General features: G+C 37.9%; 1 protein-coding gene and 1 long non-coding RNA gene across 3 annotated transcripts in view; one reads left to right on the top strand and one right to left on the bottom strand.

Annotated features, from left to right (window-relative positions):
• cachd1 (cache domain containing 1) overlaps positions 1-16,471 on the top strand; it is a 75,665-nt gene extending 59,194 nt beyond the window's left edge. Inside the window, exons 15-28 of one of the 2 annotated variants that reach the window (XM_024278795.2) lie at positions 1,920-2,101; positions 2,702-2,812; positions 4,323-4,445; positions 4,614-4,713; positions 5,458-5,574; positions 5,942-6,102; positions 6,371-6,457; positions 8,060-8,176; positions 9,129-9,280; positions 9,560-9,721; positions 10,108-10,185; positions 10,312-10,413; positions 13,100-13,345; positions 13,499-16,471. In XM_024278795.2, the coding sequence (XP_024134563.1) occupies positions 1,920-2,101; positions 2,702-2,812; positions 4,323-4,445; positions 4,614-4,713; positions 5,458-5,574; positions 5,942-6,102; positions 6,371-6,457; positions 8,060-8,176; positions 9,129-9,280; positions 9,560-9,721; positions 10,108-10,185; positions 10,312-10,413; positions 13,100-13,338 (1,731 nt within the window). In that variant the 3' untranslated portion in view covers positions 13,339-13,345; positions 13,499-16,471. Of the gene's footprint in view, positions 1-1,919; positions 2,102-2,701; positions 2,813-4,322; positions 4,446-4,613; positions 4,714-5,457; positions 5,575-5,941; positions 6,103-6,370; positions 6,458-8,059; positions 8,177-9,128; positions 9,281-9,559; positions 9,722-10,107; positions 10,186-10,311; positions 10,414-13,099 lie in introns of both variants that reach the window. The other variant, XM_024278794.2, reaches the window with a different exon arrangement.
• LOC112150451 lies at positions 3,850-6,065 on the bottom strand. Its single transcript, XR_002919965.2, has 2 exons — positions 5,932-6,065; positions 3,850-4,415 (listed from the first exon to the last, which is right to left on the bottom strand). It is a non-coding gene; the product is annotated as an uncharacterized LOC112150451 (long non-coding RNA).

The following is a 16,471-nucleotide window of genomic DNA, read 5'->3' as shown; positions in this document are numbered from 1 at the left end:
TGTTAATCTAGAGCAGCCCAAATTTAAAGAACCTGCGACCTAAAAACCACACATCTGAGAGGGTTCAGTTAGTAGAACTCTAAAGACCCACTCCAATAAAAATCATGTTTTTAACTAGGGATGTCCTCATCAAAAACACATTTTAAAAAATGAGCAAATTTAACAAATAGATTCAGGTTTTCCCCTATTTTTATTTCATAAACAATATTTTATCATTTCATTTCTCAAAACTGTACGGCTGGATAGCTCCAATATAGCTCACCATTTTTTTTGCACCAGTAATGTCAGATTGGGGTTGTGAGGGTCGGTAAAGTAGCAGGAGATAAAGGCATGATGGGAAATGAGGCCATCTTTACTCCCTGCCATAAGTCCCGCCCACAACTCAGAAGTAAATTTCTGATTAACTGCTGCCGCTCTGCAGAAACTATATCAGAGAAAACGAAAATCATAAATAAAAAATTACTTTGAATACTTTTAAAATAGATCAAAAGATGATTGGATTGGAATTTTACAGTTAATAAAAAAAAAGAGAGAAACACAATTCAAACTTCCTCTAGAATAGACAGGAAGGACATGACCGGGCCCCTCCTTTTATGTAAACCTTTAGAAGAATCAGCTGTCATTCAGATGGGATTACAGCCGCCTCACTTGTGCCGCTGCGTAGGTGGTCTGAAGAAACAATTAGTCATGCTAATCAGTGAATGATGTTTATAGCCATACATTAGTTCCCCTTTTATTGGAATTCTTTCATATCCCACCCTGGGAAGACACACAATTCCCAGAGACATATTAAGGAGGAGCCGTATCCCGGGTAGAGCCATGTCATCCAGGAACGAGAAAAGCTCAAAAATGGATTGAGTCTAGTCTGGCAAAGTTTACACATTAGACACATTTTTTTCGTAGTTTTTAGGGTTGCCAGATTTTTTTTATTTATTTATTTTTTTTGTGGAATGAACACAAAGAGCTGTGGGACGCTAAGGACACCTGCCAGCATATGTCAGAGCACTGGTCCTTTTGATCCACAGGGAAATATGCAACTGAGACATGAGCGTTCCCACCCGGCAAAAATAACCGTGTGCTCTGTTTTAGAAACTCTGCACTGCTAAAACTAAATCTAAATAAAGTTTTTTCCACTTGTTGCTTATTAAAAGTAAAAAAAATCACTTAACGAAACATATTTTTTTCCAAAAACCTTTTCTTATATTATGAGATGTCACGTGTTTATACTAATTTGGTGCTAAATCAAATGTTATGTGTTCATATGAGCTACAGGAGATTAGATAGGTTCACTTGATGGGATTTAGAGCTTTAGGGTTTGGACAAAAGTACACACACGTACAAGAAAATACATGCCTTTATCTACTACAAACAGCCCGGATTGATTTAGACAATAACTTTATGTGAAAAAGCTGTTTGTGTGAAACACGAACCAGTGCTGAAACGATGCCTCTGCATCTTTAAGAGGGGAATCCGCTCTGGATTTGGCATTCTGCGTGTATTCCCGTCCTGGGGGAGTTAAAACTCCAAAGCACAGTCCCCGCAAAGATTTCCCAAGCCAACCTTAAAAGACCCCCTCTGGTGACCTTGTCACCTCTTTCAAACTCCAGGACATATTTGAGGCTGCGGGATGGGATTTTTTTTTTTTCAAAGCTTTAGACCTGATCCAGTTTCCCTGCTGTGTATTCTTGATCACTTTCATAAGCAGAGAAAGGTTCATTCTTACTCCTGTTAGATAAGTGTGCTGCTCCTGCATTCTGAATAAACATTTTCAAACTGTAGAAGAAAAAGCACTGGAGTTTAAACTTTTACCGAAAGAAAAAAAACTTTTTCCCCTCCTCGCTGTACCTTTCTGTTATCATTTTGATTTTCCACTCAACCTCTTTTCTTCTCCTCTCATCATCCATCCTTTCGCTCTGCAGTCCTCCGTCAGGAATGAGGTCATGGCGACCAGTCACGTCACGGATGAGTGGATGACACTAATGGAAATGAGTAGCCTCAACTGCTACATTGTGCGACGTTACATAGCAACACCCAGCGGGGTGCTCCGGATTTACCCAGGATCCCTGATGGACAAAGCGTTTGACCCCACCCGCAGACAATGGTGAGGCTTATTTTGGAGGAGGTGCAGGAGGTTACTTATAGTTATAAATAAACACATTCATTCACTAAATTTAAACTTTTCCACTGAATTGTCAAATAGAATGAGTTCTAGTGATTTTTAAGCTGACAAATCTTTATTTTATATTTTTTTATGTCTGTTTCTAAAACACAAAAGCCTCTTTTAGTGTAAATGTTTCATAGTTTCAACAACACTGTAGTGTTTGTCAGTCTTTAAAACCTTTTGAGACGAGTCACCCACACGACTCCTACCGTTAAGCATAATTCCAAAGACATTTTTGAATCCTATGTGGGGAAAATAATCTAAATAACCTTTTATTTCACTTCTAAGAGTTTAATCTAAAAACAAAGGAATGAAGCATTAACACGAGGCTGGCAAGATTCACTTTATTCGTGTGGAAATAAATGTAATACATTGAAAAACAGGTGCTTCACATAAAGCTACGATGTTTAGACTAAAAATTTACAAAAAATATGTCATAGCTTTCATTTCTGAGGCCTGTGTGAATACACAATACACAAAAAGTTTTTGCAAAAATGATTTCTATTGAACCAAATCTCTGTGTGATGATGTGCTATGCAGGTACCAACATGCTGTGGCCAACCCCGGCCTCATCACCTTCACCGGGCCGTACCTGGACGTGGGAGGAGCTGGTTATGTCGTCACTATCAGCCACACTATTCACGCTTCCAGGTGACTTCTTTACAGCTCTTACGCATCAAACCTCTCTATTTATGTAACGCTGGATCTATCCTAAGAGTAGGTTTTGTTATTTATGTCACCCAAAATACAATCTTAGCCCACTCAGCAGTGAATGCAGTTTATTTTTCCAGACAGAAATGTGATGATAGATTTTTTGTTTTGCTGTACAGAGGCCAGCTTCATAAAAATAATTATTTTTTATTTATTTTAATGCAGGTCTCACTCTAGTTTATATAACTAGTATAAGAGGAGCTGTAAATTTACCTTTTCTCCGTATTCGAAAGTCATTGTATCTCTGAACAAGTCACACAATTCCACTGCAAACGGCAGTTTTTCTATTTGCTTATGTTCTACTGTCTGACACTTTTTATGCAAATATGTTTGCAGAGTTCACCAAGGTGCATAGTTTCATCTGATGCACAGAATATGAGAGCAGCGAACACAGTTGCTTTACATTGTTTAAACTTTATAAAACAATTCAAAATTGCAAACAATATTGAATTGTTGCTTTAAGGATCTTTCTGCCTTCTAAAAATTAGATTTCTAGTCTTTTTCATTTATTGAACCTTAAAATCTGCTTTGTTTCTTTATTTTTTTTGTTTGTTTTTGTAACCTTTTTTTTATTAATTTGGCTTCCAGGCTTATAACCATATTACCACAAAAACTGGAATTATGCTAATTAGGTTTTCATTTATCATTTAACACTGACAAAGTGCTCTTAGGGAAGCCGCCAATTCCTAATGCTCGATCTGTTATTCAATTGAAACTGTTGAGAGGTCCAATGGGCTGATAGAATTCCCCCATAAGGAGTAAATAAAAGAGGAAGTTTACAATAAAAGGATCAGTTAGACTTCTCAATCTGATCAAATTCATCTGCTGTTGACATGAAAAAAATGTAAATCATAGCAGAAATTGGGTTTTATTTCCTGTGTTGGCTCAGTCCCTATTTCAGTTTTAACTAAAAGATGCTGCTTCAGAATGAAGAAAAGGCATGAGATGCTTATAACACACAAACAGACACACGCTGATCCACACTGTTATATATTTTTTTATTTTTTAAAGCTTTCTCAGGTTTAAGTCCCTATGAAACAACAGCAGTATTGGTGAGGAGAAGTTAAATTAAAAATTTGGGGTTCTTTGGTCAGAAGTGTTTACAAAAGGTTTTCTACAAAGAGTCCTCATCTTGGATTCAAATATTTGTTTCTTGTTCACTGAACTCAAAATGCAACAAACCCCGACGGCCACTGTGCTGTTTCCAGCTGTACTGTGTGAGTGTTTACAGTTCCTGCCACCACTCCGTATACACAAACTTTCAGTGCATTTGGTAATAATAATGATTTATCCTGTTCTACGGTTCAGTCACTAGCAGCTTCCAGGAAACGCTGATTTCAGAAGAACCGCCAATTTGTCTGCTGTCTTTTCATCATTTTGTTTGTAGAAATTTCATTTTTTTTTCTGCAAACCAACACTGTCTTCATGTTTCCCGTCTCTCTGTCTGCAGCTCTCAGATGGCTCCTGGTTATGCAGTTGCAGTGATGGGTATAGATTTCACCCTCCGGTACTTCTATAAGGTTCTGCTAGACCTTTTGCCCATCTGCAACCAGGATAAAGGCAACAAAATCAGGCAAGAGAAGGATGAATTGACCAGTAGATAAACACTACTATCAATTTCTGCTTGTTTGCCGAATTTTTTTTCCAATGTTTCTACCCCAGAAGAGTGAAAAAGTTATAAGTTATCAGTCATTACTAGAGACAATTCTTCAGTTAGATTTGATTCCTTTGCTTTTTTTAGGTGCTTTATAATGGAGGACCGTGGATACTTGGTGGCTCACCCCACACTTATTGACCCCAAAGGTCATGCCCCCGCAGAGCAGCAGCACATCACACACAAGGTAAAGGATTTCAAGTCAAACAAAAAGGTTTTAAATGAATATATGGTTTAAAAACAAGAGATCAGAATTATCCTTAGATGCTGAGAATGTTGTAAATCAAGTGTTTCAAGACTAAACTGAAGCCAACAATCTGTTCTGCTCCACTTTTAAACATTACATATACATTCTTTTTAGAATATTTAATATTTTTTAGACCTGATCAGCTGACTTGAAAAAAAATCAGTAAAGACATTTTAAAAATAAAAACCTTAAAAGTTACTATAATTTTTATCAATTGAGTTTGTTTTAGTTTGTATAAAGTGTAAAATCATTTAATGAGATAAGTATATGTCTAAAAAAAGGCCAGATTCGAGACCCATATGTTTTGCATGTTAACATGCTTTACTGTTGCTGGTGCTTACCCGGAAAACTAGCATGATGTTGTGTCACTAAAACTTGGAGATGTTGCGGCCTAATGTGTTAGTTTGACAACGGCAACACAAGCTGCGCTAGTATTCAAACTCTTTTGGCAAAAAAAAAAAATACTTGTTTTGAAATATACCAAAAAAGATGTTTTCTGCTTAAAAGCTGGTCACTCTTTACCCTTTTAACAATATTAAGTTGATTTTTGCCAACAAATGTTATCTTAGTGTTACAAAAGTAAAACGGGTTGTGTGTGGTTATATTTTTGTATTTGTTCTCTACTCTTTTCTTTGGAGTTTTTCCTCACATTTCCAGCTTTACTTCTTATACATCTGAAAACAGGAGCCGCTGGTGGCCAATGACATCCTCAACCACCCCAACTTTGTGAAGAAAAACCTTTGCAACAGCTTCAGTGACCGCACTGTACAGCGTTTCTACAAGTTCAACACCAGCATAATGGTGAGTAAAAGGCAAAAATGAACCCACTAAAGGAAGCTTAAACAGAGAATCTGATCCAGATTTTAATGTTCAGCAACAACTAACATTTTTGGTACAATACTGCCATCTTGTGGTGGCACATGGTATTTTCTTCCTCTTTAATCTCTTACCCTGACTTAATGCTCTTATATCCTAAACTCTTTCCTTTTTTGTGTCAAAATTATGATTTTATGTTTTTTTAAATGTATTAAATTAGACTTTTTCACTTTTTTATTGAATGTTCTGCAGAAACCCCAGCTTTGAGGTTCATCCTTTGTCTTTTTAAACCATCTTGTAAATAAATGTAACTGTTATGGAAAAGTTGTTTATATAACTCACGCTCTCTCAGGGGGACCTCACTAACTTGGTCCACGGCAGCCATTGTTCCAAGTACCGCCTGACCAGAATCCCAGGAACCAACGCCTTTGCTGGGATCGTCAACGAAACATGCGACTCACTGGCGTTCTGCGCCTGCAGCACGGTGGACCGGCTCTGCCTCAACTGCCACAGGTACAACCTGCAACTGCTCCATGTTAAAAAACAAACTATTTCACTCACACGCATTGCATCAATTCTTCAATATAGGCCTTTGTCTGGATATGGAAAAAAATAAATTCTGAGCTGCAATTGTCATAAAACAGTTTTCAAAAAGGCTGACAATTCATCAAGTCTTTGTTAGTTTTTAAATTTAAAAAGATGCAGATAACATTCAAAATATCTGAACACACGAGTGCATGGGATCTACAGCTAACATTTACCTGAGGTTTTTGGTTTTCAGAATGGAGCAGAATGAGTGTGAATGTCCGTGTGAGTGCCCCCTGGAGGTCGATGAGTGTACGGGCAATCTCACCAACGCCGAGAACAGGTCAGTACGACGACTGGATCACATTCTGATCTGCATGCACACTATCCTGATGTCTGCAACACCTTCTTCTCAATGAAAGGATGTTTTTTTACACAACATATCAAAATAATGAGTGTTGCAGAACAATTATATAAATGAATATTAGGGTGTAAAGCTGAGATCTTACTCAAGAGGGCAGCAAAAGAAAGACAAAAAGGAATGAGCAAAGCTACTCTTTTCAGGTCACTGAGAGACTGATTGTATTGACAACAAAAATACATCTGTGCACTCATCTATCTGTGCTTTAAGCTTCCACTTTGCTAAATAATAGTGGCATAATGATTCATGTTAACAGTATTTCAATTCATATGATTATTTGTGTTTACCAATCCAGATTCATAGTCGATATTGCTTCATTTTGATTGATCCAATTCAATTACCTAAAATTGATCCAGGACATCTTTAACCATAAATTCAACCAGTGTGACTCAGAAATAAATGGCTGGTACTGAACAGTTCAGGCGAATTTTCCAGATTCTTTGAATTTCTGTAAGATAATCAAGTGTAAATTAAATACAGTATGTGCACAAACAAGCAAATAAACACAAATTAATGACAAATCCAGTCACATTTTAGTTTGATAAAGTGGTTTTAGACATCAAAATAATACAAACTGAAAACTGTGATGGTATTTGGTCATTTTTATGTTATGGTAAAATAAACCTAAATAAATCAAACAATCCAAATGGCATTTTCCAATATTGATTATCAATTTATCTAATTTTTAAACCATTTTTAAAGGCACAGGTTAACTAGATTTGATTAACAGCTTGCCTCAGGAAATTATAGAAATCGATTAATAATTAAATTGTTACACCCCTTGTGCATAAACACTTGTTGTAAAGCTAATGGTTATGCACTAATCATATTTTTATTTACAAAATATTCACATAATTTAATAATGATGTGATAATTATTTACAAATTCTTTCATTCATAACCCATGTAGAAAATGTGTTTTTGTATTTTTATTATTTACTGTCTACTCTGTTTAATTTTTAACAAAATCCATAGAATGTGTGAATAATTCATTTCATATGCCCTGTGGTCATTCTTTTTCCCTGTAATTGTGGCACCGTTAATGGGATCAAATCAGTTCAAACAAAATCTTATTAAAGGACCGTTGGTGTGTGAATATCCTTTTGGTGTTTTATTTTCTTGTTGATGTATCAACACATATTTGATGTGGTTTTCCTTTAAGAATATTTTGCAAGCGTTTCTCGCTTCTTTTCCTCCTATATTTGTTCATTCTGCATCCATCCATCCATCCATCATTCGCTCGCTCACATTTGTTTTGTTGTGCCCACCTTTCTTTGATCAGCCATCAGCTGCCTTTGACAGCATGTCAGCGTCTCCAGTTTTTCCTTTATCTCAAGGAAGAGATGCAATTATTTCCACTGTCAGTTTTCCCTCTTGTTAACGTGCCAGCCATTGTTGCTAAGCTGTCACCGACGCTCCAAAAACACAGCGTTGTGTACTTATACTTTGATTTAAAAAAAACAAATCAAATTTTAAAAAGAAAACCACTTCTTTTTTCCTCTTTCTGTGACTGAACGTTCCACAGAAATCCCAGCTGTGAGGTCCATCAGGAGCCTGTGAGCCTGAACGTCATTGATGGCAGTCTGCACGACACTCTGCCACAGTGCATCAACACCCGCTGCAGCCAGAGATACACCAGCAGGTACAGCTGCTCATGTTTCATACATCATGTTCATGTCCCAATCAACCCATTCCCTCATTCCAAAACCCACTCCTTAGCAGCACTGCACTGCCACCTAGTGGTAAAAAAATACAATCCACTATTTAAAAAAACTCATTCCTATGAAAATCATGTTTTTGGAATTTTAATTTTAATATGTTTTTTTGACATTTTTATCATGATGGAGAACATATATGAAGAGAATTAAGATTAAAACAGTTTTTCTGAGTATTTCTTTATTCAAATATTTTTGAGCTAGTAGCAGACAAAAAATGCGGTTTGAAAAAGAAAATAAGAAAAATAGATCCATGTATGTCTTTGTTTTCCTCGTCTGAGCTGGCATCTGGCTCCGACTGAATATCTCCAAAATCGCTCGCCATTTTCGTTTCACTATTAATGTTAGGTTGAGATTGTGAGGGGCTGTAAGATAGTGGGAGAGCATGTAAACAGATGGATGACAGGAAGAAGAGGCAGGCTTACTCTGCGCCAACAGTCCCGTCTACAGCTTGGAGGCAAATTTCAGATGAATTCCTGCCCCTCTGCAGAAACTATGCCACCAGGAACACTTTTAGATTAAAATTAAAAGATGATTGGATTGGTACTTTAAAGGGTAACCAAACCATAAATCTACTTTTTTTTTACTGTTGACCTCTATAAATGGGGCTTTAAAAGTGCCGTTTGTTGGGCATTTCCAAATTTTTTACAAATTAAAATAAATTTGTTTAATTCTTGAAAATATAGTCAAAAACTGTCTGTGTACTGCCCCCTACAGGTTGAAATGAGGTATTACAGTTGAATTTCATGTTTGGTTACCCTTTCAGTTCTAATTTCCCAGAATACATGTTTGCAAACACAATTTTCTACTGCACTAGCACCAAATTATTTTTTTTTTAGCAAAAAATGTTTTCTCATTTGTGAGAATGTGTTGTTTCAGCGACTGCTTTGGTGTTCTGGACTGCGAGTGGTGCATGGTGGACAGCGATGGGAAGACTCACCTGGACAAGCCGTACTGCGCCCTGCAAAAGGAATGTTTCGGAGGGATCGTTGGCGCCAAAAGCCCCTACGCAGACGGCCTGGGAGTGGTTGGTAAGTGTCAGTAGCCAGAAATCAGAACATCACTTTTTGTCAGACTGTTTCTAGTTTATTTCATCACAATAAAAATGTTTGCTTTAGATGTAAAGTGTTGTACCTGTCAGTAGAATGAAGAAAGGCACAATCAACTACAGGAAAAGACAACAGTTTTAGATACTTCAAACAACAACAGTTTTCTTTTTTTTATTTAGAATAGCAGCATGGCTGGCAGCAGTGGTGAGAACCAGAGCCCGAGCAGTTTGCTTATGCTTAACTCCCCCCTTTCTCCCACAGATGAAGAGGTGGCCTCTCTGAACATGATCAAGAGCGCCCCTGTAGGGCCGGTGGCCGGGGGGATTATGGGATGCATCATGGTGTTGGTGCTGGCTGTGTACGCGTACAGACATCAGATCCACAGACGCTCACATCAGCACATGTCTCCTCTGGCCACACAGGGTGAGCATAAGAGTCAATCCACAACTGTTTGGTTTGGATCTAATCACAATTTGTGTTAAAAAAAAGAAAAAAAAAAAAGAAGCAAGTCCCAGTTAAAAAGCTGACATTGACACCAACAAAGCAGCAGCTGCTGCTGCATGATTTGGGTAATTATGCGGACATATTGGATGGAGCATCAAACAAAATTACAGGTGCATTAGAACCCTTTGAGTGTGAAGCTGCTTTCTGTCTAAACATTTGGTAAACAACGAGCAAAACATGCATGTTTGATCCAAACACACCGGCTCCTGCTCACATTGGGGTCAAAAAGGAGATTTTTTCAACCTTTTTGGGTTATTTTTGCTCATTCTTTATCTAATAAGTGGGGAATTCTTCTTCTTCTGCAGAAATGTCGGTAAGAATGTCCAACCTGGATAACGAGAGGGATGAGAGGGACGAAGACAGCCACGAGGACAGAGGGATCAGTGAGTAGACGTCAATGAAACTATTATTTTTCTCCTCCCTGAAGGCCGTACATTTAGCTGCATCTTGTTATTCGACGGATTGACAGATAACCTGCTGGTCTGTCTGTGTGATCTCTTTGCTTTCAGTCAGTAATACCAGATTTATCGCCGCTGTGATCGAGAGACACACTCACACCCCTGAGCGCAGGCGGAGATACTGGGGCAGATCTGGGACGGAGAGCGATCACGGTGAGGCGGCTTAAAATACGCCGGGGGGTTTCGAACTCTTGACAAAAACAGGAACAGACTCATCTGAGGTTCTTCGTGGAAGTGAAACTGAGTATTTATATAATGTGCATTTCTTGTGTAGTTGAAACCTCACTTTTGTGCATTTTTTCATGTAAAACACAAGTTTTTGTAGGAAAAAAAGGTGTCTTTCTTGTATTTCATGCAGTGTCAGCTGCATGATTTATGTGAAAATTAAGCATCAAGCAGACTTGTAATTGGAATGGAACCTGTAATAAATTCCATCACCAGAAAAGAGGACGCATGTCTGTCGAAACGCTTGTAGGAAACCGCTGAAACTCAAAGATCTGTCAGTAAGCCGTTTCTCTCCTGTTCAAATTAGACAGCAATACTTGAGAAGTTCATTCAAGTGAAGCGATCCGGAGATATGAGGCAGCAGGTCGGCTTGCAAACGCCTCAAGGTTCATCTGCAATTTCCAGCAGTGACCCAGGAACTAGAATAATATCAGCTCAAAGATCTTTCAGCGCATCAAGAAGCTTCAGTCTTTAAAGTCGTTTTCTGGCTTCCTTCACATTTTGAATTTTTTTTTGTCTTTCACCCTCATTTCTGGAGGAGTTCTGATGTTCAGATTTTTTGAAACTCGACATGGATGGACACTTTCACCCACATAGGCTCTCAGCCTCCCACATATGGCATCCGTCCTCTTCCTGGCAACGCCGCTTGTTGCATAACTGATGCTTCAGGAAAATGAAGAGAGGAGAGAGTGGGCTTAAACGAAAAAAAAAAAAGTGTGAGCCGAATTGTACAGATGGGTAAGCATATGAGTTCGTCTGCAGTTTCTAGTTCTGTTTTTGTTGATACGACGAGCGATCAAGTATAGATTTTAACTGGGGGGGTGTGCTGAGGAAGAGCTGTCTCACACCTTTAACCACAAAGAACTTTTTATTCAAACGAGGTTTTATAACTGAACTCGTAAGACTCTCACCTACATGGGGCAGCTAGAGAGGTGCAAATTGATTTGAGAATGGAACATGGTGGGGAAAATGAATTTACAGCCATGTAAAAAGTGTTCAGTGAGGCTAAAAGTCGCTCCTACAGACGAGCAAGAATTCTGTCTCTCACAGACCTTGAATTCAGATCATGAATTCTAATCCTGCTTAGGCTGGTACATGTCCAGTTTCATCCATGCAGGAGGAAGGAATGGCAACATAAAACACATTTCAAGGTTCTGGACAGCCTCTTGACCCTTAATCCAACAATCTGTGAAGGGAGTTTAAAGTCTGTGTTGCCCAGCGACAGTTCTGAAACACAACAGCTCTTGAGAAGATCTGCAAGGAGAAATGGACCAAAATAGCCTCTATAGTGTTAACAAACCTGATGAAGACTTTCAGGACATGTCATTGCCAACAGGGTTATATTTTACAGCATTTCATATGAATGTCTGATATTTTTCTAATTTATGCATTATTATTTATTCTAAAATAATTATATTTCTTTATATTCAGAAACACGTATTTCTGTTAAGTGATTCAAACTAACATCTACATTAAATTCATCATTTTTTTGTGAACAACTCTGTTGAGAATATGTCGAACTCTCAGCTCCCATGCGCATCATTAATCATGCCGTGTGTGGGATGTTCAGTTTTACTCTGAAGGATTGACACGAGAATATCTGCAAGGCTCTTACTGTTGCACGCCGTTATGGCACATTCCCGCTCCGGCCTGCTGCACTCTCAAGCTGACTGATTGCTTGGCACAATATCTGTCGAGGTTTAATGTTACATCATCTCAAATGGCAGCAATTTCTTTGAAACTTAATGCTTAAGCATTCTGTCTATTCGCTCTAATGGTACGAACTGATTGATCCATCTAAGCAGCTTTTTGCTGGTGTTTCCCCCTGGAGGGATGGTTTAGATCAAGTTTGGTTGCACAGAAATTCTGATGAATAAACTTTATAGATGTATATGTGGGATTAAGCTCCTAATATGTCTGTAAAGTAGTCTAAAGACAGATGAGTTTTGACTTGTGAAATGTTGTGATCACTTGACACTTTTTAGATTTTATAGGACGATGACAGAAGGCTCTGCTCTTCTGCTGGCATTAAACGCAGTCATGAGACACTGAAGAGTAACTTGGTTTCATTCCGCTCTCTGATCTTTCTCATCTCGGTGTTTATTTCTATATCTGTGTTTCACCGCTCAAGCTGTGCTTGGATCCAACCTAAAGAACTGTACAGGAGCCAGTTTTCTCACTGCTGGGTCGAAATTGTACTTTCTTCTTTTTTTTTAAGTAAAAGTAAAAAATGTTGAAGTTAAAAAAAGAGAGAAATTATGATTATTTCGTATTTCTCAAATTGTTTTGTCAATATATTGCTCTGGTTATTCTTGTATTCTAACAGCCGTGTTGGCTTGTGTCCATGTCCTCAAGCATGTGCAAGTGTGGAAGAAATTCCTGTTTTTTTTTTTTTTTAGGCAGAAAAAAACTAGAGAACCTTCATTTCAGTTTCATGTTCTTGTGGCATTTATCTCAGGATAGAGGACATATATAAAATAATTTAAGATTAAACCTGCATTTCTGAGTATAAATGACTTTTTAAAAAAATATGTTTAAAATCTGAGAACGCTGACGTTTTAGATCTCAAATGTGTTGTTTTTGTTCATTTCTTTATGTTTTTTTTTTAATTCAGGCTACAGCACCATGAGTCCACAGGAAGACAGCGAGAACCCACCTGGAAACAACGATCCGCTCTCGGCAGGCGTTGACGTCGGCAACCATGACGACGACCTGGACTTGGACACGCCCCCCCAGACGGCAGCGTTGCTGAGCCACAAGTTCCATCCGTACCGACACACGCACCACCACCCCCTGCACACGCACCACCTGCAGGCCGCAGTGACCGTGCACAGCGTGGACGCGGAGTGCTGATCCGCCGGTAAACCCCTCCGGACCATCTATTGTAGAGATTTTTATTCACCGTTTGTCTAGACTGGTGGAGGGAGGTTAAAGCCGCAAGCGGATCTAGCATCTCGAAATGGAACCCTATGAAGTGATATTGTTTCTTGTTTTGTTCCTTTTTTTGTTTTAGCTCAGAAAGTCACACAGAGAATAAGCAAACAGAATGTAACAGCTGGGAATGAGATTTTTCAAAGGATTTGACAAGCTTCAGGATCACATGCTGCTTGGATGAGACATGCAGGGACAAAGATCCTCATTTTTCAATGTTCCACATTTGGAGTCGCTACAGTTTTTCTGCAAAGCCCTTTAGTAGGGTCAGAAAACTCCATCATCTCTGATGACGATTGGAAGTACTTTCTTTCTAAACGAAGAACTGGCTCCGTTTGGATTTAACTTCCACCTCTTCATCCCTGGACGTGGATTTCCTCTGAAAGTTTCCTCCTGTGACAAGAGGCCGCCAGCAGACGCCGAGATGTTGGATCCCACCTCTGCAAAAGTCTGTGAACTTCAAAGCAGATTCCATTCTTCACTTGAAAGCAAAATAGACTTTTAAGAGAAAAATAATATTTTTCTACTATTTATTAAAAAAAAAGTTTTTCATGACAGATGGGAAAGCTGATGCCACCAAGTGAAACAATATTCTCAACGACCTCAGCCCAACAGATCCTGAGCTGATGATGCTCCACTGTTTTCCTGAAAGCATGTTTAGTCATCAGACCTCTCAAGACCAGATCGTTCATAATTTCCCTCTAAAAAAAAAGGTGATATTTTCCTCCTCTAAAGCAGTGGTCCCCAACCTTTTCTTTTCCCTTTGCCTTATTTGGGAACGTTTTGCACACATTCTGTTATAAATGTGTCACTCGCCCCAAATCATCTCGAATAAGTGCGCTCCGGAGTGCATCCAAAGTTTTACAACTCTTTTTTTGGCTCTAGATTTTGCAAATCTATAAACTATCCGCCTGTTTGCACCTGCAGCATGTTTCAGAAGTCTGCATCTGTGCCACTGCTTTATTGCATAAAAGGAATGTGTGGGCGAAGAATTTAAAGACAAAGGATTGTCAGGCTTTAAAAAAAAAAAGATTTGCGATAGTAGAAAGTTTTTCCATGTAGTATATCTTTTGATAGCAGTTTTAAATGCATTTTATTCTCACACAGGTCTTGGATATTCCACCAAATGTTTTAAAAATTAAGTATGTGAACTCTTTGGGAGTACTTAAATTTCTGTATGAAATAGTCACATGTGGTGATTTTTGTTTTTTAAATCTCAATCTAAATCTCAATGATGTAGAAAAACATTGTTTTTACCGAACACAATCATGTCCAGTTTATGCAAAAAAAGAAGTAATCCCAAAGAGTTCACATATTTTCTCCTGCAGCTGTGTAAATGTTTTGTTTTTGATTAAAATGTAATTATATTTGGAGATCCCAACTTGTTTTAGGCCATGGACCAGTTTAAATTAGACTCTGTTTTCACAAACCGGTCCAAACGAGACTGAAGTTGTCATTTTTAAGCTACCGGTTTCTGAAAATCTTTTTTCAAAATAAAATGCTGCTACAAGAAATTTAGTTTAAAAACGTCTGAAAATAAGATTCAATGAAACAAAGTTGTTGATTTGTTGAAGTCGTTTCTGATTAGAAAAAAAATCCATAAAGGAAACATTACATTATTTTTTTTCCCCATAGAATGACATTTTAACACTCAATCCAGACTTTGATTTTCTTTCAGGGTAAAAAGTGTGATCATATTTTGCTTTTACATAAATTCTCAGTCATTGGGGATTTTATTTTCAACACAAAGGAACATTTTCATTTGTAAGGTTTCTGAAGTGATACCTTCCTAATTTAGCCTTGTGTTGGAGAATTCTCAAATGTCCTTATTACAAGTTTCCACAAATCAGTTACTTTATTTAATTAAATCTTCATTCCCCGTTAAATGTTTCGGATGGTTTGAACTTAATGATGAATATTTTCTCTTTAACATTAAAGTGGAGGCTAACAAGTGGACGCTAGCTTTAGCTACATCCAACTTTTAAGGTATAATTGATGAAAAAAGCAAAATAAAATAACTCAACCGTCGTTAAAGTGGTACTTTCTTAATATAATATAAACATGAAACCCCCATGTCTTCAAATTTATTATTTGTGAAACAGTCGAGTCTGTTGACGCTTCTGCTGCATGAAGACAACCGTCTTAATAATTCTGCATGTCGAGGAAGACGGACGGTTTTGTTTGTCAACAGCAGCTTTATTGTTCTTTAAAGATGAAGAGTCTTCTTCAGTTTCCTCACGGGCTCTTTTCTCCCCCAAAAAACTTTCCAATTACGTTTTATTGTTTAGTTTTTGTTAGCTTTTTTAGCTTTGGGCTACTAGCTTAGCAACCCAGTTAGCCATGCAGGTAGCTGCGTTAAGTCATGTGACCAAGACGCATGTTTTGAACAGAATCCGGCGGTTTTCCAAAATAAAACTTCCTTCAGGATCAGAAAATAAACAAAACGGAATTCCAGTAGTCTAAGTTATGTCATGTATTTTTTTATGTATGTATTTTTATGACCCACGGGCTGGTACTGGTCCATGGCCCGGGGGTTGGGAACCACTGCTCTAAAGGATTTGGAAAATACTGGATGTCAGCACATTAGCATTGCTGCAAACCCTACTTTTATCAGTGCAACACTATTTCTTGATTGCAGTTGACATCAACTGTTTTTACACATCAAAAATTGCAGATTTTCTTTATTTAGTAAAAAGATATTCTATTGATGCTTTTATAAAAAAGAAGTTTGTGTGGATCCGCTTCTATTTTCTTTGTCAAAAAAAATACACTTTTTTTTTTTTTTTTTTTTAAGAAAAGTCTGAAAAAAGTGAGCCTTAATCACATCCTGCATCGGAGCAGCTGGGGAGGAAATGCTTCTTAACATGCTGCACATCTCTGTCTTCTGAGATCTGCGCTCATGTGAGATGAAACCTGCTGGAGGGGAGAGGAAATTCAAAGAAAGCATTTTTTCTGTGTGTGAAGAATCCAACTTTATGGCTGAATGAAGAATTTCAATCAAATGGGGTGGAGAAAGACTACGGAAACCAGCACCAGCAAAAAAAAAAAAAAAAAA

This window comes from Oryzias melastigma, linkage group LG4 (assembly GCF_002922805.2).
Source record: "Oryzias melastigma strain HK-1 linkage group LG4, ASM292280v2, whole genome shotgun sequence".
Taxonomy (NCBI): Eukaryota; Metazoa; Chordata; class Actinopteri; order Beloniformes; family Adrianichthyidae; genus Oryzias; species Oryzias melastigma.
This window is presented reverse-complemented; position numbering and strand designations above follow the sequence as displayed.